We start from the raw sequence: 25,452 nt of genomic DNA on the forward strand, positions 1-25,452 counted from the left end.
CATTAAGTTTTATCATTTTTTTAAAAACTGCAATAATAATGACTAGAAATTTTTTTTAGTTAATAATGTTTTTGTTTTATTAAAATATATTTTTAAAACATGTGTGGAGTGTTGCTACATTGGCTATCTTATAGCCTGCTGCTACAAAGGAGTGCCTCTACATCGACTATCATATAGCCTGGTACTACAAGGGAGTGCTGCTACATCAACTATCTTATAGCTTGCTACTACAAGGAAGTGTCACTACATCAACTGAGGGTTAGGTTTGGGTAAGCAATCTATCTTTATATATATATTTAAGAGAAAAAAAATTAAATTTTTAAACATTTTCTGGTCTGGTTTATTAGTGCTCCCATTAAAACTACAGTTTATGCAAGAAAATTTTTGACTGCCATGCAAGGCTATATAAATATATGTGTATGTATATATATATATATATATATATATATATATATATATATATATATATATATATATATATATATATATATATATATATATATATATATATATATATATCTGTTTTTAAGAACATTGAGCACTCTTATTTATATATGCATTATATATTTATATATTTTTATTATATATGCATATATATCTTAATATATACACATATATATCTTATTATATACACATATAATATCTTATTATAAACACATATATACACTCTTATTTATATATATATTATACATTATTATAGCACACGTATTCAACAAATATATTATATTATATATATGTTATATTGAATCATAATTGCTATATTAAACAAAAAATTTTTTAATTCAATAATTAATAATAATATAATAATTAGACTAATATATTATAAGAATTTATATAAAAATTATATCCAAAACATTATAAGATTCATCTCAAAGCATATAAACATAATGCCAAATATAAACATTTGAATAAAATTGCGTGCTGACTTACCAAATTAGTAGGTTGCATTTCAGAAATTTTTTTGTTGCAAAACTGAAAAAGGTTGCTTTAATGAACGTTTTTTGTGGCATGACAGGCCTTGTTTTTAATAAAAAATGCTTAATGCATTAGCTTAACGCAATATTTGACGTCATAAAATTCTCTTTATTTTTTAAAGAAATTAACTTTTTTAAATTACTGCAATAATATTAATTACCGCAAAATAAGTTAAATGTTATTTAACTTATTTTTTATTATTACTATAAAGGAATGTTTATTTTTTTTAATATTAAATAATTAAATTTAATATTGCATTTTTAAAAATGTTTGGTATTAACAAATTTCTTTCTTCTTTCGACATTTGCATAAATGAATTAAAATATGTTAAATTTTTGAGTTTTTAAAATGATTATTTCTTAAATTTCTAGTAGCGGCTTTGCAACTACAAATGATCCTTTGTAACTTTGCAACTAAAAATGTTTAGGATGGAAAACCGAGAAAACAATTGCGATAAAAATAAGCTGATATTTTTTTTTAGAATAAATAAGATTTAGAAATTGAACAATTTAGTAATATTTTTAAATAGGTTTGACCGTTAAGTTAAACCCAAGCATTAACTTTAATTTTAATAAACTTAAACATATTTTTTAAATCAAAATTAAATTATATATTTTTTAAATCTAAATTAATTTTTTTTTTTTTTTTTTTATCAGAATAAAATTATATATTTTTATTAAATTAGTTTTAAATTAAATAAAATATTTTTTATCAGAATAAAATTATGTTTTTATGCTTCAAGCAAAGAAAAAATAAAAATAAACTTTTATTTAATTTGAGTTTTTTTCATTAGTAAATATTTACTAATGAAAAAATTTATTATTTAAATTATTATTTAAATCTTTATTTAGATAGCGCTTATATCAAACATAGTTGTCATTCAAACTATTGTAACAAATATTTTTACATAAGCGTCATTCAAAAGTTAATGTGACTTTTTTTAAAATTAATTACTTTTTTTGTCTTACCATTTATAGTATAATTTAAAAGTTAAAAAATGATAAAAAGTAACTTAACCAAAATCGCTTACTGCTTATGTAAAATCACTAAAGGCGTACGTAAATCGCTCTACGCTCAACACTTTAAAACAAGGCCTGCGTTACCGTAGATAAGCATTGTTATCATCAGCATCATCATTACCAACTTAAAATTAAAAACATTACCAGCTTATAATTAAAAAACATTACCAACTTAAAATTTAAAACATTACCAACTTAAAATTTAAAATATTACCAACTTGCGGTAGTGGTGTATTGGTAGAGCACTCGCTTCATAAGCGAGAGGTTCCGAGTTCGATTCCCACCACGTCCCTGGTAGTACTGTGCTTAACTTGTTTCTCCGCGCAGCAACCTTGTTCGTCAAGGTTCGTGTTTCAGAGTTATAGAGTTAAGAGAGGGTTATAACCACAAGTAGCCTCCTCATCTGTAGTGGCCTCCTCGGCCTTGGGCAGGTGAATTATAAAAAATAAAAGTAATAAAAAAACTAACTTTTATTAAGAAACTGAATTAATAAAAAAATAAGGCATTAAACAAATGTTTTTGTCAACAGCTCTTATTAGTTAGTATGATGAAAAAGTTAAAAAAAAATTTATATTTGAATATAAAATAACTTTCTATCTTACTTTTAAATTAATTAAATAAATAAATCTATTCAATGTGTTTACAATAAAATAAAAAAAAGCTGCATTGCTGAACAGTAAATTTTTAGCAAAAGTAGATTTTATCTTTAACTTGTAATCTTTTTAAGTTTTTCTAAAGGAAAATTTTAAATTAGCTATTGCAAGACCCTGTATTGCAAGAAGACAAGTACAAATAGCTTTAAAAGAAAAAGCTTCATATGTTTCACATGGTGCAACTGGAAAGGTTAATCTATATTTTTTTTACATTATTATTATCAATTAGTTACTTCGATCCTAAATAAATATATTTCTATTTTTGTTATTTTAAAAATATTTAATGCTAAAAATCACATTTTTAACAGTTCAAAAATTATTCATCTTGAAATTTAATTTTGTGATAGACTTCAATTGTATGACAGTCTTCAATTTTGTGACCGTCATCCCGGGGTGTATCCTCATGGTCGTCCGGTGGCACAGGACAACTGGTTTTCTCCATGGGCAACTGAAATTTAAAAAAAATGCCTGTCAGTACTTACTTACAAAAGTCTGTTTATTAATAAAACCATATTTTGATCTATGAAGATTTTATTCCTTGTGATTATTTAAAAGAAAACTTTAAAAAACATTTAAATTTGTTTAACAATGAGTACACTACGGTGCATTATTTCACCCAACTTAATAAAAAGAAGCTGACATGCGATTTAATATTTAGAAGTGCAACTGTACTGTTTTTTTAAACATTGTTGTTGCATTTTGAAGCATGTTTCTTCTCAATTTAAAATGAGTTTTAAAATTACATTTTCTTTCATTTCCAAATTATATTGTATCATTTTTCAAACCTTATAGTCACATTTTGAATCATGTGAATGGGCAGTTTAATCATTAGTAAAACTGAACCTTATTTGTTTTTATTAGTAAATTAAATTTTTATTTTAACTTTTTTAAACAAAATTAACAAAATAAAAAACATTAAGATGCATTTGAAAAATCATTAATTAGAGCGCAATTAATGATGCATGTGGAAATTCTTTTTTTCTAAAAAAAAAAAGTTTTAGTATAATGAAAAGTGTTTAAAACATTAAAAACTTAATGTTTTAAACATTCAACTAAATTAAATTCGATTGAAGAATGAGAGAGAACAATAGAATATTTATCTACATATAAAACATATCTTTACATCTTTGGCTTTCAACTAATGAAATCTTTATACGGTACAATACTGACATCAGGCCGAGTAAATAAAAAAAAAGCAATTGCTTCTACTCAGGGTTTTTGGAGTAATAGTTCAGTTTTATGTGAATAAAAATTTTAGCAAACTCACTCAAATTTTTATTCATGTAAAGCTAAGCAATTTACTCCAAAAACGCTGAGTTGTTCAGCTCTGCAAGTCTGACCATAATTGTTGAAGTTTTTATTCACATAAAGCTGACTTATTACTGAGTAAAAGCAATTGCTTTTCTTTATTCACCCGGCCTATTGACTCTGACAACACATCTTTAATTAATTTAATTAATTAATACACTTTTAAATGGACTGTTTTTTATTAAACATATTTTAGTAATTAGGCATTTAAATTTTTTTCTGAAGTATTTTCACCCAAGAAAAAATATTAAAAAAAAACTTTTACACCGGACTACTAATTATCATAATGGATGACTCAAATGAGAAATAAAAACTGTGTTAATTGCCTGCAGGGCGACCGGGAAAAAAACCAGAGGGTACACCACTGTCATTAATTAAAGCAATGTTCATTTTACTTTTCATTTTCCTAATAAAAAAATTAATTTTCACAACAGTTTTAATAGAACAAAATATTCAAACTTTTTTATAAAAACATATGCATATTCAAAATTTTCAGTAACTAATCACCTTATTGAGGTAGTTTGTAATTTGTAATTGATTGTCCATAAAATGTATGCACAGTGAGAGGTTAGTGGGAAATCTGGAAAAAAGCACATGTAGGTGTATGAAAAAATGTATATTTTATTGTCTTTTTTTTCAAATTTGAAAATAATACTTATATAATTATTTATATGATAGATATATGAAGATAGTTGATAACTTGCATAGGACATGCTTGATAACTTATAGATAAGATACTTGTTAACTTATATGAGGATATACTTGATAACTTAATTATAAGTAAGTGATAACTTAATGATGAGCTTTATAAATAGCTTTTGGTTTTGTTTAGGGAAATGACCAAGTGAGATTTGAATTGACCTACTATACTTTATATCCTGGTGTCAAAGTAAGTATCAAAGTGTTAAGTATAGTTTTAGTAAATGCAGTTTGGATTAAAAAGACCTAATAGTTAAAAAAACTTTAATTTGTTTTGGATAGTTCAATATAATATGATATCTTTCTTAAAAAAAAAAGTAAAACTATTTTATGGATTTTGCACTTTTTATTTAAACAATTTTAATACTTAAAATGAAAACTGTTTCATTTTGATGTTTAATGATCTTAAACTTTTGAGATTATTAAACAATGTGAGTAAAAGTAAATTATGTAAAAGTAAACAATAAAAGTTATTTTGCTTAAATTCTTATAATGTTCTTAATCCATGTTTTTACCACTTATCAAAAGCTATATTTCTTATTTTGGCTTTTAAAAGTAATGTTAACATTTCTAGTTTATATTTCAAATTAATTTCATTAAAAAAAATTCAATTCATTAACATTTAATTAACTTTCTAAAGTCAAAAAAATTATTATGATCTCAAAATATGTTTACTCCGTCAATCAAAAATATTCTGTATTTTTTATCATTCTGTATTTTTGCTTATTTATTATTTTTGCGCTTTTTTTATACTATAAACTAAAGGTTATTAGGGTCTCAAAACAATTTTATTCCAATATTCTAAAACATTTAGTTGCTAACTTAATAATTTCATATTTCTGTTTTTAAAGGTATTTCAATTTTTTATCATTAAGTTTACCTTGCAATTTTTGCCAATCAAATTAGATTGACCAAAATTGATATCAGGAGTATATAAAAATCATTTTTTCCAAAATTAAACAATTATTGATTGTTGATCAGCTGTTTATTCCAATGCTGTGTGCATTAGTCAAACAAATAATGAAGAGTTAAATATGTGTAAATTTAAGATCAGCAAAGTTAAAATATTTTTTTTTAAATAGTAAAAAAAAATTTTGAACTTTAAAGAATCTTTTATCGTTTTAGGTAATTGCACCTTGGAAAATTCCTGAGTTTTATGAAAAATATCAAGGCAGAGCAGCTTTGTTTGATTATGCGAAGGTACTTAAATTTATTGCTTTATTATACTGAGGTATTTAAATTTATCAGTTTTACACTATTTAAGGTGACAGTTTCAAGGTACTAGATTATTTTTTGTTAGCCTTTACTGCTGGCTGGGTAATTTTACATTTATTAGGCTCATGGTGCAGAAACAAAGTTGATCTTTTTTTTTTAGAAAGAAAAAAAAAATTCACTTCAAGGCTGCTAGCAACCACTATTTATGTTGGGAGATAACAGAAAACAAAGATTATTGTTAAAGTGCAAGAAAATGGTTGGCAGAAGACTTAAAAAACTTGAAATTATGAGTCAGGAAAAAATGAAGATGGGAGAGAGTTCAAAATTATTGATATGCAAAAAAAAAAAAAGATGAATAAAAGTTTTTAGAGCATGCAGGGACAGATACAGTAAACGAATGAGCCTTTGCTGTATGACGAGTCAAACAAGAATGAGTTTTAGTTGATGGAACTAGGAATGGTTGCACCTTTCAGGGCGCGACAAATCATTTTTTTTAGATAAATGTTGGCATTTATTTTCTTTATTTATTGACAAACGTCTCATTTAAGAGAAATGTCAAATAACAGGGCCGAGCACACCGGGACGCGTGCCCTCCCCCTACTTTTTTTCTAAAGGCCCTTTATTTTTAATTTTTTCAATTTTAATTTTTTTTAATAAAATAATTTTATATTTGATTAATTTTTTTATTTAAATAATTTTTTATTAAATTATAAGGGAGTTTTATTTTCAAATAACTTTTATTCTAGTTAATAAGATATATAATAATTAGACATATCAAAGATGCTTATTGAATTTTATCAATATTTTATTAATTTAAAACAATTTTTCACACATTTGCAAATTGCACGCAAATTAATGATGCAATAACCTTATGCAATAACCTTATGACTGACAACTATTATCTATCCATTAAGTCGCTCTGATGTCAAACGAAAACTATCTCATCGGCAGTCTTGTTGAATGAGGTGATAACATTGCGAAGAATAAGAGAAAATCCTTGAAGAATTTTTCATAATTAGGAATGTTATAAGAAAATCATTATGAAGTGTCAAAAAATGGTATAATTTTTATTCCATGAAGAAGTATGTACTAATATTTATGTCATGCATTATTACAGAATAGTTTCTTTCTTTTTTTCGGAATTAAAAATTGATTTGCAATAGGCTGTTGTTCTGTTAGGTTATGCGAAAAAGTGGTAAGGTTAGCTGTATGAAAGATAGAAAGATTGTATCATGTAAAAAAGTGGTTATAATAGCATTAAGAAAGATTGTATCATGTAAAAAAGTGGTTATAAAAGCATTAAGAAAGATTGTATCACATGAAGAAGTGGTTATAAAAGCATTAAGAAAGATTGTATCATGTGAAGAAGTGGTTATAAAAGCATTAAGAAAGATTGTATCACATGAAGAAGTGGTTATAAAAGCATTAAGAAAGATTGTATCACATGAAGAAGTGGTTATAAAAGCATTAAGAAAGATTGTATCACATGAAGAAGTGGTTATAAAAGCATTAAGAAAGATTGTATCACATGAAGAAGTGGTTATAAAAGCATTAAGAAAGATTGTATCACATGAAGAAGTGGTTATAAAAGCATTAAGAAAGATTGTATCATGTGAAGAAGTGGTTATAAAAGAGTTAAGAGATCATGCAAAGAAGTAGATATATAAGAACCAAGTAGTTGTTAAGAACCGATAATAAAAATGCTAAAAATCTGTTGTGTTTGAAATTGTTTAAGCAACAACATAATGTAAAGTAATGTAAAGATTTATCTTAATCATTTCTTTACTTTTTTTTACTTTTAAATTTGAATTCTATATAACTTTTTTGAGTAAATTAACCTCTAAACTGTTTATAATAAAGTATAGATAATTTTTATATGGAATTTATGTTGTTTATTTTTTATTATTGCTAAATTTTGACATGCTTATAAATGTACATACATTATAAGCATACAATGATATCACAAATTATCCATTCAACAATGCTTAAAACATTTTACTAAAGGAGTTACTTACTAATTAACAATAACTTATTATATACTGAAGCTCGATTAGGTACTGAGAAATAAAAAACAGCATAAGAAATGTTTGCATTGTTAATTAAACTCGAATGAAAAAAAAAATAATTTAAACGATTTTTTTAAAGGTTTTTCTAATATTTACGTTTTCAGAACAATTCATGGCTTCTACCATTTCGAATAGGGTGATAACATTACAATCACGTGACAACCTTGACCTAATCTATTAATACAAAATAGTGAATTTTTCTCAATTTAGTTTGTTAAATTTATTTACTTGTAAAAAAACGTATAAACTTGAAGAAATTTAAATAAAAAGGAACTAAAAATAAAATAAAGGTTGTTTTGGCATTTCTTTTTTAAAACATTTTAAAATATATATAAAATATATATTTTAAGATGTAATACTAAGTATTTAATAAAATAAAATATAATATTAAGTATTTAATAAGTTATTATATTAAGTTATTATTAAATACTTAATATGATATTATTATATTTATAAAATTAAGTATTTTATGATAAAGTACCGCATAAAAGAAAACGCATTTTAAAAAATCACATAAAACTTCAGGAGTACCTATAAAAATTAGTTTTTGAAACGATATTAAAAACATTTTTTTTATGCAGTTAGATACGGACCGCATAAAAAAGCTCCTTGCATTGCTGCTCTAAAATTCAATTCAACTCTTATATAAAAAATATTTAAAAGTTAACGTTGTAATGCAATTTGTGGTTGCATGTTCATAACAGTAACTATATAATGACGTATGTACATACATATTACACATAGTAATCATTGAAATTGAAATTAATGCACATTCAAAAATTAAATTATATGAGATCGCACAAAAAAAATCGCTTAAAACAAAATGCACAATTAAAGTATTGCATAAAAAAGAAACGTATAAAAAGAGGTTTGAGTGTGCTGTTAAGCACAGTAAAAAATGAAAACTATAATAAACATAATAGTTCTATATATTCTATTAAATTATATATATTTATGCAAAATCTTAAAAAAAATTTTCAAAACTTTTAAAAGGGCGAGCAAACATTATTTTAATTTAACGATAATAAAAAAATTTAAATAAAGCACGCTTTTGAAGAAAGCAATGTTTTACCATGATTTCTTTTAAAGTAATTGCAAATGCATTTATTTTAACTAAAATTTCCCATGCTTTTGTAAGCGCATGTAAAAACCATGCTAAAACATTACTTTTTTCAGTTGCGTACTTAATTATTAAACTTAAAAGTAACGCTATTGAAGAAAGTATTAGCGTGGTTTCCTTTAAAGGCGTTGAAAATGCGTTTCAAATTTTAGTAACTTTTTGTTTTTACATAATAAACATGTCTTTTTTTTATAATAATTAAAAAACTATCAATGGCATAATTATTTGGAAAAAAAATTGCTGAAGTTATGCATTTGTTTTCAAAGATTTTAAGCCAACGTTTGCTTAAATAAAAGTAAGGAAGCGTGATGTTCGTTTTTCTGTCTTTTTTTTAACAAATGTTTGCACGCTCATCGATTTGTCGCACCCTGCCTTTGAGCATCGACCATGATAGTATTTGTAGAAAAGAGAAAGAGATGCAACTTTACAACGGTGGGAAAGAGGCTCAAGCTTAGTAGATAGAGCGAGTCCAACTACATTTACAATATGTTTTTGGACATTGGCTAGAAGAGAAAGAGCATCATTAGAAGGACCAGCCCAAATATGACAACAGTATTCCATACAGGGACAAATAAGAGATTTGTAGAGGTAGAGAATGGAATCAAGAATAAGGAAATGATGAGCACAATAAAAAGTGGCACCTTATTAGATGCTAACTTTGCAATTTGTATATGCTTAATATAAAATCCTAATACAAAAATTGGTGGATTCCATGAGAAGTTACTAGTGTAGATTATCTAAAAAGATGTAAAGTAGAAGTGAGACCTAAAGTAGACTCAGTAAGAAGGGTGCATCAATATAGAAATATCAACAGTATTGCGATAATTGTTTGAAGTAAATAAGTTTTACTGAGTTCTCAAGTTCACAGGAGAAAGAAATGAAAAGCAAAATAAATGGAGGCAACTTTAACAGGTTCTAAACATGCAATGGATTATGTTAATAGTTTCCAAGAGACATCTGTAGAAAAGAGTAACCCAAGGTGTAAAGAAGAGGATTTGGAAATATCAACAATATTGCAATTGTTAATAGCTGTAAATAAATGAATTTTGTCCAAAAAAAATAGGACATTTAATGTATTGATGGAATGTTCTGTTACAGCTTGTAACATGTTCTGTAATGTAAAGAAGAGTGTTGCCCTTCAAGAATGACTTAAAATAGAGTCTGTAATTAGGAATATTTTAGAGTATGTATAAAGTAATGATTTAATAATTTCAAAAACTTTCCTAGGTAAACCATGTTAAGCAAACTTATGGAAAGACCAGCATGCCAGACTTGATATTTCAGCTGTTGATATTTCAAAAGCAATAGCCCTTGTTATACTGCCACAATCTAGTACTTGATAGAACCTTTTAGTTTAACAGTTGTAACAGTTAGCATTATAACAGTCATAACAGCAAGTCAGCTGTAAAATGATCCGACTGCCAGAGAGTAAGTTGTTAGACTCAAAATAATAAAAATTTGAGAGGATCGGATCCATTACTTACAATATTAAATTGATATATTGAATATAATTATATTTTATAATCAATACATCTATATATTGAATACTTACATCACAACTCTTCAATATATTGAAATTGATTATATTATTAAAATATTAAAAAAGAGGTGGGATGGTAGACTCGCCTTTGGTAATAACACTTTTGATTTTCTAGAATCTCTTGAACCTTACTTCTGTGACAAGTTACAAGATATAGTAAATTGAGAATATTGGAACTTGAGTCTTGGCAGTGTGAATCTATTATTATAACAATATCACTACAACACTACACAGTGGAGATAAAGCTTATTTCCAAGGCTGTTTGTTTTTTTCTAGGACACCCTCAGTGTCAAAACAGCACCTTATTACATTGATTTCTTGCAATAGTATAAAGGTGTTCATTCTCAAGTGAATTGTTCCTGTGAAAAAGATGAAGAAAAAAATAGTTACAATTAGTAATAGCAGTTGCATAAGAAAGTGAAAACCATTTGTTAAATGAAGCTTGACTTAAAACCAGTCAGTAGGTATAAAAGCTTCCATACCTGTCTGGATCCAGGAGATTAAGTAGGATGCAAAATTATTAGCAGAGAAACAAATAGCATCAGCCCAGTCATATGAAAGTAAATTTGTCTTTGAAATCAAGGCTAAAAGAGTAAAAGTAAAAAATTATTGGAACTTTAAGGGATGTTAATAATGTACATCAGTATATTTTTACATAAATATATTTTTGAGTAATCCTACAGTTAAGCGGTCTAAAAGAATTAAATTTCTTGTTTTTGAAAAAATGGAGAAGTGTATAAAAATGCATATCAATAAAATATTAATATATGATAAAAATTATTTTTAATGATTATTTGTATATTTATAATAATAATAGTTATTGTTAATCATAAAAAATATTTACAATAATAATTAAAAAACTTATAATAAATATTTTATGTTTTTAAAGTCTTTACAAATGAGAGTGCAAAAATGGAATTATTTTCACTTAACTATAAGATTACCTATTTTTGTTCTACTTTGAAACATAAAAGCGAAAGTAATTGTAATTTATTATTTCTATTGATTTACTTTGAAAATCAGTTTTAAATGTTATGTTATATAATTTTTTATTTAGTTGCATGACATTCCATTGCCTATTACAAAAGAAAATCCATGGAGTATGGATGCTAATATAATGCATATAAGGTTTTTAGAATTTTAAACTCTTTTGTTGCTTCTATGTTTTTTAATATTTTATTTGGTATAATTTTTTTTTCATTAGACTTATTTTGTTAAATTGTTGAGAAATGTGTTATTTCTATGTTTGGGGCTCAGTTTCATAGGAGTCTAACAAAGAAATTAGTTCTAAAAAATTGCTTCCAGAGCAAAAAAAAAATTACATGCGCACCTTTTCCCCATATTTAGAGCACATAAGAGATTTATAAAATGGTTTGTTTTTCTCCTAAACATATATCTTTGATAGCTCAGTGGTTTAATGTGCTGTCTTTAATGTTTTGGAGGGTTCAAATCCTCCTCTAAGTGTAATAACTTTTTAATGATTTCAATCTTGGTGTATATATTTATAGCAAAAAAAAAGTAGCAAAAAATACTTTTAACTGTTAAAATAAAATTTTAAAGTTTTTTCTAGCTACAGGCAATTTTATTTTTTTGCCCCCAAAACAGCATCTTCTGGAGTAGCAGGATGGACTTATTAAATTTTTTCTTGATTAAGTTTCAAGCCATAATTTTTTTTCTGACCATCTGCAGCTTATTAGGGCCAATTACCTGAGTACATTATTAACATAAGTATCTCATTCATTACATATGCACAACAAATTTCTCCCGGTGTTTTGATGTTTTTAGAAATTTTAAGCTTTTTTAAATGTCTCTTCCTTTTGTTTGTTATAGTATATAATATCTGTAGAACTTCAAAAACGTTTTATTTTGTATTTTAAAAAATTGAAAAAGAATAAAAAGTGTGTAAGTGTAAGGATATGAATTACGGCAACGCACCTCAGAAATGTTGTTACCTAACCACTTTGGCCACTAAGGAGTATTGCTTGATAAAGGTTGTAACACTATTTAATAAACAAAAGACTTTATAAAACAGCAAATAAATGCTATAAATCAAAATTAAGTAAATTTTGCCACAATGCAATTTTCAAGTAAAAGTAAAACTGTAAAGTTTGATATATGTTCTAATATTACATAACTTGAATTTTATATAAGTTAGATATTTGCATACATTTTCACATTTTTTTATAAAATACATACATTCACATTTTCTTATAAAAAAAAGTGCTGCATCTCTTTTTTGTCATTATCCCAGTTGCAATGACTGCCAAGAGTTCCATGTCAAACACACAGGAATGGGCACTACTACTACTATCAAGTTCAGCATTATTATATAGATTATCATATCCATTAATTTTAATATTTTTATTGTTTTGATCATTTTTTTCACTTTGTATTTTTCTTTTGTAAAAAAAAGTATATATGTATCTATGTATATATATGTATATACATACATACATACATACATACATACATACATACATACATACATACATACATACATACATACATACATACATACATACATACATATATGTTACTGACATCATGGACCACACCATTATTGAAGCTGGATGCTTAATAATCTTGATCAGGCATTGTGGTAAGAACTCTTCTCCTTGACTGCGGAGAAAAAAAACATATTGGCATTTGTCATCCAAAATCTCAAAAACCGATTCATCACTAAAACACACCTTGAAATAAAAAGATATATATTCTCGGCCACACTCCCCTGAAAAGGTTTACAGGAGCAATTTACGGCTCTCCAAAAGTATAATTTTTTATCAAAAGTGTAATTAACGTCGTAACTAAAATGAAAAACATAAAGTCATTTTTATAAAAAAAAAATTAAGTGCATAATAAACTGCAATGTTTCTTAAAAGGCATGGTTGTTGCAAAAAAAAAAATTTAAAAGAGTGCCAATTTAAATACATATAACAATTATTATTCATATCCCAGACTATGTCTGGGATTTGAAAAACAATTCTAATAAAACCCCTATACTTACATGGTCTATTCTCAAGTCTTTACCCTACTCAAATATTTCCAAAAGGTGTCTGCTATGCCTTTATGAGAAATTATATCATATCTGAAACCTGAGGAACTGCTAAATAAAAGAACCGAAATTATATCAAAGTGCCACCACGAAAATAAATTTTTATTAAAAAATTACAAAGCTTGCTACAAATCTAACTAACAACTAAAAATAACTATATCGTCGTTGGCCAGGTAATATCTCACTTGTGTAAAAAGCAAAATTTTACAGGAGACTGAAAAAACTATATATTTCAATGAAATGAGGTTTTAAAAGTAAGAGTAAAAAACAAATAACTAACAAATTATAATATAATTTGTTAGTTATTTGTTACCTGGCCAACGACGATATTAATCTACTTCATATCTCTAGGCTAACTAATAAATAACTCACATACACAGCTATTGTAATATATTTTATAATATTATATATATATTTATATTAATATTATATTTTTTTTAAATATAAATAATGCACATTATCACATAATCGAATATTTTAAACAACATTAAACATATAACTATTTCGCAACTATTAGCAAACTAAAAACAAATTAATAATATTATTAACCTAACTACTAATCAATTTCTGTCTCGTAACAATCCAAAATACAAATATAAACCATAACATCCACTAAACAAATTGTAGCAAAATTAAACCTTTACTGATTGTGATAACACATGAAACTCAGAGTTGCAATATTAAATTATATTATAAACATTAGCATTTAGCTAATTCCTGGTACTGCAGGTAACAGTAAAATATATACTATATAGCTATAGTTTAGATAAATATTGTATACACAAAAGTATGTTCAATAGATATTGAACATACTTTTGTGTATACAATATTAAACATGATAATATAAAGATATTTTCCTTATTCATATACACTTACGTGTATATATATATATATATATATATATATAATATATATATATATATATATAAATATTTATATATATATATATATAAATGTATATATATATATATATATATATATATATATATATATATATATATATATATATATATATATATATACATATATATATATATATATATATATATATATATATATATATATATATATATATATATATATATATATATATATATATATATATTTTAGAGTGGAGTGATTTCAAAAATTTTTCAAATTAGATTAGCCTGAGGTATGAATGGATGTCTAATAGTAAAATAATTACTTTTTTAACCTTACTCTTTTTTTTCTAAATAGAAAATAGATGAGTTCTTTAGGTTCTTCTTTTGATTCAAAAATGACATTTTTGCCCAAAATAGACTAAAAAAGTAATCTATTGTAAAGACATGTGTGCGCAAGTCAAATATCAATATCAGGAAGAGATGCCTAAATCTCGTAAGGAATCGTTTTGCAAAGTGTTTAGCTTTTTTTTTTTAAAAAAAACATCTTTGCTTCCAACAAGGCTGCAAGCAACCACTAATTAGAGTTGAAAGTTACTGGAAGAGAAAAGATGAAGGCTATAGAGCAAGATAACAATTGACAGACTACTTAAAAGATTGCAAGTTATATGAATTAGGAAAGCAACATGAAGGAAGTGAATACCAAGGAACTGATGTTCGAGGAAAAAAACTAGAGGAATAAGAGATTTTAGAACATTTAGGAACAGTCACAGAAAAAGGATGAGACTAAATTGAATGACGAGTAACACAAGAATGAGTTTTAGTAGATGGAACAATAGACACTAGCCCTTTAGAGCAGTTCCTATTATAGTATTTGTAGAAAAGAGAAAGAGAAGCAACATTACGTCGATGTGATAACGGTTGGAGGTTGGCTGCAAGAGCAGGTCCAACTATGTTTACAATGTGTTTTTACACCTTGTGTAAAAGAGAAAGGGCATCATTAGAAGATCTGCCCCAGATATGGCAACATTATTACATACAAGGCCGGATTTGAGATTTATAGAAATAGAGAATAGAATCCGGAGTAAGAAAGTGTCGATCTCGATAAAGAGATGCAACATTAGCAGATGCTAATTTTGCAACGGATTTGATATATGGTTTGATATAAGTAAGAGTAAATCCTAGAAGATGAAGGGTAGATAAATCATTGAGTACATTACTGTTCATGAATATAGGAAGATCTAAATTATTGCGATATCAATTGGCTGAATAAAATTGAGTTTTATCTGTATTAAAGTTCACCAGCCACTGTGAGCCCCATGATGTAGCAGAAGTTAGATCCTTTTCAAGCTCAAATGCCCCCTCCAAATAATCAGAGAGTGTTGACTTCTTATCATGACAAGAATAAATGGTAGTATCATCAGCAAACAAAGCCACCTTAGATGTGAGGATATCTGGAAGATTGTTAATGTAAACTAATAGGAGTATAGGACAAAGGATAGAACCTTAAGGAACCCCGAAGTTACAGAATATGAAGAAGAGTGCTGTTCATCAAGGAAAACTTTTATACTACAATTAGAAAGGAAGGATTCAATAATCTTAAAGATGTTACCAGATACACCATAAGAAGAAAGCTCAAAAGCTTTAGAAATGTTAAGAGCAATGGCCTTAACCTCTCCACCTTTATCTAACGACGATAAAACCTATCGGTTATTACTGCTAGCTAATCAGCTGTAGAACAAGAAAATCGAAATCTATATGATCAGAAAGTAAGTTATTAGATTCAAGAAGAATGAGATGATAGTTTTAGAGAGATCAAACCGTAATCAGAAGCACCTAAGGGTTAATGTGAAGAAACTGAGCACTGACTAGGATCAGAATCTAGACATAAGTCAAGTAAAGAAGGTAAATGATTCAGGTTGTCTGGAAAGTTGACTATATGAGAAAGGCAAAAGTTGAGAGCTTTAACGCCAGCAGAGACACTGACATTAGAGCCAAGCCATTCAGTGTGATGAGCATTAAAGTCACCAACAACAACTATATATCTTGGTTATTGGCTGATGGATAAAGAGAGAGGGCTTAGTCAATTTGATCAGAAATAACATCAAAAAGAGTGCAGTCTTGAGATGAAGAAGAGTGATATAGAACAAAGAGAAAAGCGATAGAGTGAAGTGGTGCTAAACGAAAGCACATAAAAGAATTGTTTGTGGATTCAAACCTAGTTTCCTGACAAATGGGTGAATTCTTATGAATGTAAATGCCCAGACGAAGCATGTGACTATTGGAGTCTTTACGAATTAAAGGAAGATAACCATCAACGCTAAGATCACAAGATGAGACAACTGAACTCAAATTAGTCTCACAAAGAGCAAATAGGTCTGGTGAACTTTGCAAGAGATAAGATTCAACAGAAGAAAAGTTACTTTGAAGACCACGAATATTAGTGAATGATAGATTTAGAGAACTTGGTGGTGACGATGGTTTTTTGTGTTTTATAGTTTTTGGTACTCTATTCGTTTTTAAATTTGTTAAAGAATTTGACTTAAAGCATAGATAGTACTCAATACACTGCTTAATAGCCCAAGCAATTGCCTCATTACTATTAATAAACCCTAAGGCGTAACAAAGAACTTCAAATGTGGCCTTGACAATGCATACCAAAAGTATGAACAGGGACACTATCCATGAGCAACATGGCACTGATATTTTTCAGCTGATGATGGAATCAGCCTTATTAAGAGCTACCACAGAGTTCGGGAAACCTGACTACCAGCCGGTCTCAAAACCATAAAACTGAGTTTTAGAGCTGTACCCTCATTAGGAGATAATAGAATGAGTTGCCTAGTCATAAAAACAGAGACACAAGCAAAACCCACGCATTGAGTCAAGATGATCCAGCATTTAACATCCTAAACTGGAAACAATGTATTAAAAATACATCTGTGCCAGCCTAATAGATGAAGAAGGGGTGCGAGGCTGGTCAACATATAAATCTGTTTACCCTTTAAATCTTTGCCTTGGAGGCCTTTTTCAAAACAATAGCCGGATGGATTTAACATCTGCCCAAGATAAGTATTTTTGTTGAGACACTATCTCTAGCCTTTACTCAACCAAGAGCCCCAAGGCAATAAGTCTATTTAAAAAAATCTTAATAAGTTACAAGACAAGGTGACAATATTTAGAAAAAAAAAGTGAAATAACACTGTTTGATATATGTACCTGCAAATGTAAATACTTTATTGACTGTCATTGTAAATTTAAAGTTCCTATTTGGAAAGATATTTTCTTGTTGATCAATGAACAGTATGGAAATGGTAATTGGTAATGTTGATAAAAAATAACTGGAAAACTTTTTTTATGCAGGCAGTATAGTTGGAAAAAGAAAATATATCCTTTTCAATCTACATGCAAAATAGAAATTGCAGAAGCGACATCTTTTGTAAACTCAGATAATATATTCAAAGAAATGTTTGGAATTAAAACTTCTGATCCCAAGACATCATCAGAATCTTACTATACTTGTCCTTCTGGAAAAAAATAGAATTTGTGTAATCTAGATCTAGCATGTGATCAAATTGGGGTTTCAGATCGATCCGCTTCATTATTAGTTAATGCTATTCTAAAGGATTTTCAAATCATAAAAAAAGAAAATTCATTAAAAATAATTGATCGATGTAAAATAAGAAAAGAACGAGAGAAAAAAAGGTTAGAACTTCAAAAATGTGCAAGAAAGAATTGTATTGAAGTTCAAGGACTATTTTTTATTTTTTTTGATAGAAAGAAGGATTTGACATTTCAGCAGAATAAAAAAGTATTAGAGAAAATATGTTACAGAGGAACACATTGTTCTAGTTTCTGAACATTATTGTATTATTACATCCGATTTTACCCACAATTTCTTAATAATCAACAAAATTAAACAGTAACTTATTTTATGTCAACATTTTTCAAAAATAAAAGTAAAAATGAAAAAAGTAGCAATTACAAAAGTAAAGTCTTAAAAAATTGCCGAAAGCAAGGACTAACAAGCATAAATTAGATGATTAGTGGGTCAATAGATGATCATGATAAGGACCTTGACCATATTTAAGTTTTAATAAATGATCTGTTTTTGATTTCAGCAACATTAACAACATAAGTTGTGAAAGTTAAGACCATTTTTAACAAATTTGTCTTGTACTTTCTGTCTTTTTTTTGTTAAAAGTGTTTATTTTATTTCATGTTCCATAATAAATTATATGTTTAGAAGTCACTTTTCTGAGAAATTAAATAGTACCAAAACAATATTAAACTTGGAAGAATATGAAAATTAAATAAATCTATGTTTTTCTAAGATTCAATACTCTGGAGGAACCTGAAGAAGTCATGAAAACTAGAGAAAAAAAATTTACTTTCTTGTTCTTAATAATATGCAACAATTCGTACCTCAGGCAATTTGAGTTTAAACTTTTTTTTTGTTATGAATATCGCTCTACCCCTATATATATATATATATATATATATATATATATATATATATATATATATATATATATATATATATATATATATATATATATATATATATATATATATATACATATATATATATATATATATATATATATATATATACATATATACATATATATATATATATATATATATATATATATATATATATATATATATATATATATATATATACATATATATATATATATATATATATATATATATATATATATATATATATATATATATATATATACATATTTAGTTATGAATCAGGTATTCTTGAAGATCCAAATGTAAGATTATTTTTTAATTTTATGATTTAATAAATTTTTATCAACTTTTTTTAAAAATTTTTACATTTAGTTTTTTAATACAGTCAATCAAAACATTATTTTTTATTTTTTTTATCATAAACAAATAAAAATATACAAATTGAAAATTTTGGATTGTAAATTTATTTTTATTTTTTTTTTGAATTTTTTTTTATTTATAATTCAAAAACTAAATATTATTTTAAAAAAATTTGCAGCTATCAAATTAACTTTTAATTAATTTTTAAGTTAATATCATAATTGGATATTAGTGTTTATTATTAACATTATTGAGATTAACTATTGCTTCCATTGTGTGAAAAATTGTTTATTAACAAATTATTAGTTTAAAAATCCCTTTTTTAGGTAGAAGGACCACCCAATATTTATCTGATGTCAACAAATCCTGAGGAATCTCCAAATGAGGTAAGATTAAGAAATAATTCTTAAGATTATTAGGTTTAAAGTACAATAATTATTTATTAAAAAATTATTTTTAACAAGCAACAATTTTACAATTTCAAATTTTGATTTAAGAGCTATCATCTGAGAAGTTAAAATATAGCATGGCTTGAAAATGATGTTTTCAAATTGTATTTATTTTCATATATTTTGGTTGTCTAGAAATGATTCTTCAAAATCATAAAACAGTGCATTTTTGCTTGATATTAAGGAATAATATCCAAACCTATTACCATCACATATTTTCTGTAGGATTTTTATAGCTACTTGGACTTATGACTATGTAAAAAAATATTCATGTGCAAGTATGGGTCTAAGATAGGGTAACCTTTCGAAATTCTATTTTTGGGCACATGCAGTTTATAAGAACTATAATATATACTTCTTATGAAGTTATTATTACTATTATACTATAATAGCACCCTGATCTGTCATAAAAAGTAAAAGTTATTTGGGTTTTCTATACTTTTATTTTCTATATTTTTGCCAGATTCCTAAGCATATTTCTTACAAGAAGCTTTAATAATGGTTGAAATAAAGTAGTATAAAGTTAGTATATTAGCACTAAAATTAGCTTTTAATGTAGTGGTAAAACGCCTGTTTTGTAAACAAGAAGCTCAACCCCCACATTGTCCATGGCTACTATTTACTGTGCTCAACCCATTTGACTGTGCAGCAGCCTTATTTTTTAAGAGTTAAGCTCTCTTAACAATAACAAAAAAAGTTTATCAATCATTTTTTTGATTGTAGGGGGTCCACTACAATCAAGAACATAAATTTTCTTGATTGTAGTGGTCCTCTCCCTCTCCCCTCCCAATCCCAAAAAATAAATAAAAAGTGTATGGATAATCACAAACAAAGAGCTACTTAAATTAAAAACATTGGAATCAAATTTATGTTATGTAACTCAAGTAAAGCATGTACCAAATAATTATTAACACTTTATTCACACTAAGTTAGCAATCATACTGATAAATTAAATTAACAATAGTACACAACCAAAAGGTTAAAATAAATGCTTCATTTAAATTTTAAAAGAATATTTTCTTTCATCGACAAACTAATTGTGGTAATGGTAATGAAATGAAAGTAATGATAAATACTATTGTATTTATCATATGCTCTTGTACCATTCTGTTTTAAAAATGTCCAAAAATCAAAATAGTCTATTCTAGTAGCCATGCATAGGCTGAAAAGTAGTTGTTGCTATGCATAACCACACTGTTGTTAGGATACTACTAATAAAATGATAAGTTATCATCAATTTTGTTGTGATGATGTTACCTAATTATCAGAAATTTTTGTTATCTTATATTTTATTATTATTATTATTATTATTATTATTATTATTATATATATATATATATATATATATATATATATATATATATATATATATATATATATATATTATAAATCTAATTTTGTATTCTAGTTATAATTTAGTCATATCTAACATACACACTTGTTACAAATTTGCATATTTATAAAAAAGATATTAGTATAGTTAGTGAGTTTAATGCAATAAAAATATTCACATATAATAACAGAAAATAATATCTTTAAAAATATGATGAAAAAAGTTTTTTTTATCTTTTGCATAATCTGCTTCATTCAAAGTTTATCTATTGAGTTAGGTGTCTATCCAATAAGTTTGGTGTATCAAATCAAATTATTTTTTTTTAAACTGACACCTGTAGTAGGTTTGTATTTAATTTATCCTAGTATCATTTTCTATAGCCTAATAATATATTATTACAGTGTTTTGTTATCAAAGTTTTATTTTTTTATTTAGCCTGACAAAATTGAAATTCAATTTAAGAATGGTAATCATCATTTAATTATTTTAATTAATTATTTTTCTTATATTTTTTAAGCTTAATACTTCAGGAACTTAATTAAACAAATATGAAATGAAATGTAATAACACGGCAATTCTTTTTAGGGAAACCAATATCAGTTAAAAACTTAAAAGATTGTGAATGCTATACAAACCCTTTAGAAATTTATTTATATCTCAACAAAATTGGGTAATATTAATCATTTTAAATGTTCTTGTTATAATGTGTGAGAGAATTGTGTTTAAAATTTGTTTAAATTTTGTATTTGTTTGAATGTGAAATTTGATTAAAAAAAATGAAAAAAGAAAATGTTTAAGGATATTAATATTCTTATCTAAAAAAGATTAAAATATTTTTAACAATCTATTTTAGTGGTTTCCATGGTGTTGGTCGAATTGACATAGTTGAAAATAGAATGATTGGTATCAAGTCTAGAGGTCTTCATTAAGTTTTATATTTCTCAATTGTTTGCTTTTGTGTGTGTGTGTGTGTGTGTGTGTGTGTGTGTGTGTGCGTGTGTGTGTGTGTGTGTGTGTGTGTGTGTGTGTGTGTGTGTGTGTGTGTGTGTGTGTGTGTGTGTAGGAAGATAAACAGAAGATGAAATTAGAATATTGTTTAATAATATAAATGTTAATATAATTCTTAAATAACACTATGTTGTATAATAATGCAATATATGTATAATTATTAACACTTATAGTTGAACATTAACAATGCGTTGTATTCTCCTAAGGCCACCAGGGTAAACTTTGGTTTAATCTATTTTTTTGTTTTTTTTTCAGGGTAATTATTTATTTGGTTATTGTTTTTTGCCATTATTTTAAAAGAGTTTTTAAAATTTCAACTAATTTTATTTTTATATTTGTAACAATTTTAACCTAATATGGAAAAATTTAACCCAATACAGTATGTGAGGGAGGGGGGTTGGAAGGGGGGGAAGTAGTAGCAATCAGCGTGTAATATTATTTTTTAATTAATGGCTAAGCCTGTCTAAGTTTATTATTAAAGCGTGAGAATTCAACAAAATAAACAATAAAATGATGACAATTGAAACAACTACTTAAAATTGTTATCCTAATTCCATTTTTAAATCATGAAAATCTAACAATGTATCTCTTCAAAATTTAAATTCTAACATTTTCTTCTCTAATATTGTCTTGTCTAAGTTTTTCTTCTCTGATATTGTCTTCTCTAATATTGTCTTGTCTAAGTTTTTCTTCTCTGATATTGTCTTCTCTAAGTTTTTCTTCTCTGATATTGTCTTGTCTAAGTTTTTCTTCTCTGATATTGTCTTCTCTAAATTTTTTTTTCTGATGTTTTCTCAAAGTTTTTCTACTTTGATATTGACTTTTCTAATTTTTTCTTTTCTGATGTTTTCTCTAAGTTTTATGTTTTTTCAAAGTAGCTTGAATAAAGATTAAAGTAATAAAAATAATATATAAATATAATATAAATGTTACTAATAATTTATACTAAATTTATATTTTAAAAATTGTTCTCTTTTAAACAAATCTATTAAACTGTTTGTTTAACTTTTTATAAAAGATTTTTACAATGATTAAAATTTGTTTAAGTAAATTACATCAATTTTTAAAATGATTGAAATTTGTTTAAGTAAATTACATCAATTTTTACAATGATTGGAATTGTTTAAGTAAATTACATCAATTTTTACAATGATTGGAATTTGTTTAAGTAAATTACATCAATTTTTACAATGATTGAAATTTGTTTAAGTAAATTACATACATTTTTACAATGATTGAAATTTGTTTAAGTAAATTACATCAATTTTTACAATGATTGGAATTGTTTAAGTAAATTACATCAATTTTTACAATGATTGGAATTTGTTTAAGTAAATTACATCAATTTTTACAATGATTGAAATTTGTTTAAGTAAATTACAACAATTTTTACAATGATTGGATTTTGTTTAAGTAAATTATTTTAATTACAGATAAAGAGAAAGGCATATCTTTTTATTTTTTTAAATGTTTCTGTGAGAGTATTGTTTTTCTTGTGGTTGCTTTAAAAAATATTAACTGCAAAATTTGAATTGTTGATATAATTATAAAATGATGTATCATTTTATTGATATTTAACATGTTTAAAAGATTAGCTTTTAAAAATTATTTTAAAGCACTTTACTAAATCTAATAATAACAGTTAATAAAAAAATTAGAGGAAAGAAAAAGTTAACCAAAATTCACTCTTGCTATCTTGGAAAAAATGAAATTTTTAGTATTATTACTTATTTAATTATGGTAAATATTATTAATATTAGGCATTTATGAAACACCTGGAGGAGAAATATTACGACAAGCTCATTTGGACATTGAAGCCTTAACCATGGACAGGGTAATATTTTTTTGGTATTTGTTGACCGATTTGTAAGGTATTGATTAAAGTTAAAAAATAACTGAGTTCAGTATACTTTTTTTGTTTTTTTTAATATTATATAGATCATCAACTAGTTAACAGCTGATGTATACATTAATTTGGTTTTGATAAGAAGAGATTAAAATTTTTTTTGAAAACCCAAACTTATTTAATAAGTTTTTATTTTTCATCTTTTTGAGAATTCTTATTAAAAAATTGTGATTTAATGGATTGGTTTAATGGCTTTCAGCTTAATAGGTTGTGGTTTAATGGTAAAGTGTTCCGATATATATTCTATTATTGCTATTAAATTTTTCCTTTGACTTTTTCCAAACAAACTAAATTTTTTAACAACCACATGTAAATTTTTTTATTTAATTCTTTAATTGTTATCTCTCTCTCTCTCTCTCTCTCTCTCTCTCTCTCTCTCTCTCTCTCTCTCTCTCTCTCTGATTGTTGATATTAGTTAAAGGGCTTTACTACTCAGCGAGAAAAGGTTTTTTACCAATCAAGATATGTCAGAATTGAAGTACTCACTGTAAGATCACTGTCAAAATTTAAGTACTTATGATATGTTATGTCAGAATTTAAGACCTCACTGAAAAGATCAGAAATACATAAAAGTTCTTTTTATTGTTGTTTTATTGTTTTTGTACAACTTTGCTTGTGTTTATTTTGATAATTTTGCTATTACCATTTTTTTATTACCATCTTTTTATTACCATTTTTTTATTACCATCTTAGCAAAAACTATAAAGCCTGTTTATTAGAATAATTAAAACTTTTGTTGTTATTAGTATGTAATTTGTGTTCAGAATTCAAATAATTTACAAAATTTAAGGGAAAATATATATATATATATATATTGCATGATCTCTGATGTAAATCACTCACTAACTTAAAATACTCTTTGCTTTTACTTTTACTCGACCAAGCGCCTTGTTTTATAGAAAGCCTATTAGGCAAAGGCTTTAGTGGCTAGCAAAAAAATTATATTGACCAGCCTTTCATCATATCAAGGCTGACAATGATGTTAACTATTGTTACATTATTTCCTGTCTAGTATGATGAATGCTAGGTCTTCTTGACTCGTGAAATTTGGCTTGTGCCTCCATGAACGGATAGATCTCTAAAATTGAGTTTAATGTTTCTAATTAAAACATGACTAATCTACCTAAAAATATTAAACATAAAAAATCATCACCACCACTTGTTTCAATACATCTTTTACAAATACTTGTGGTCTTCAAAGTAACTTTTCATCAGTTGAATATTACCTCCTGCAAAATTTATCAGACTTACTATTTGTAAGATTTAAACTCGGCTATTATATTTTATATTATATTTTCTCAGTGTTGATGGCTATTATTCTTTAATTTAAAATTATTATTAAAGACTCTAATTGTCACAATTGGCCTGGGCATATACCTATGCATCAATTCACTGATTTGT

General features: G+C 25.9%; 1 protein-coding gene across 1 annotated transcript in view; it reads left to right on the top strand.

The window, feature by feature from the left end:
- LOC100199070 (argininosuccinate synthase) overlaps positions 1-25,452 on the top strand; it is an 83,149-nt gene that overhangs the window by 38,494 nt on the left and 19,203 nt on the right. Inside the window, exons 4-13 of the mRNA XM_065810712.1 lie at positions 2,749-2,837; positions 4,788-4,844; positions 5,780-5,854; positions 11,653-11,723; positions 19,267-19,297; positions 19,682-19,741; positions 21,573-21,603; positions 21,723-21,807; positions 21,991-22,055; positions 23,906-23,979. Of these exons, the coding sequence (XP_065666784.1) occupies positions 2,749-2,837; positions 4,788-4,844; positions 5,780-5,854; positions 11,653-11,723; positions 19,267-19,297; positions 19,682-19,741; positions 21,573-21,603; positions 21,723-21,807; positions 21,991-22,055; positions 23,906-23,979 (638 nt within the window). The remainder of the gene's footprint in view (positions 1-2,748; positions 2,838-4,787; positions 4,845-5,779; positions 5,855-11,652; positions 11,724-19,266; positions 19,298-19,681; positions 19,742-21,572; positions 21,604-21,722; positions 21,808-21,990; positions 22,056-23,905; positions 23,980-25,452) is intronic.

The sequence above is a fragment of the Hydra vulgaris genome, chromosome 11, assembly GCF_038396675.1.
Source record: "Hydra vulgaris chromosome 11, alternate assembly HydraT2T_AEP".
Classification (NCBI taxonomy): Eukaryota; Metazoa; Cnidaria; class Hydrozoa; order Anthoathecata; family Hydridae; genus Hydra; species Hydra vulgaris.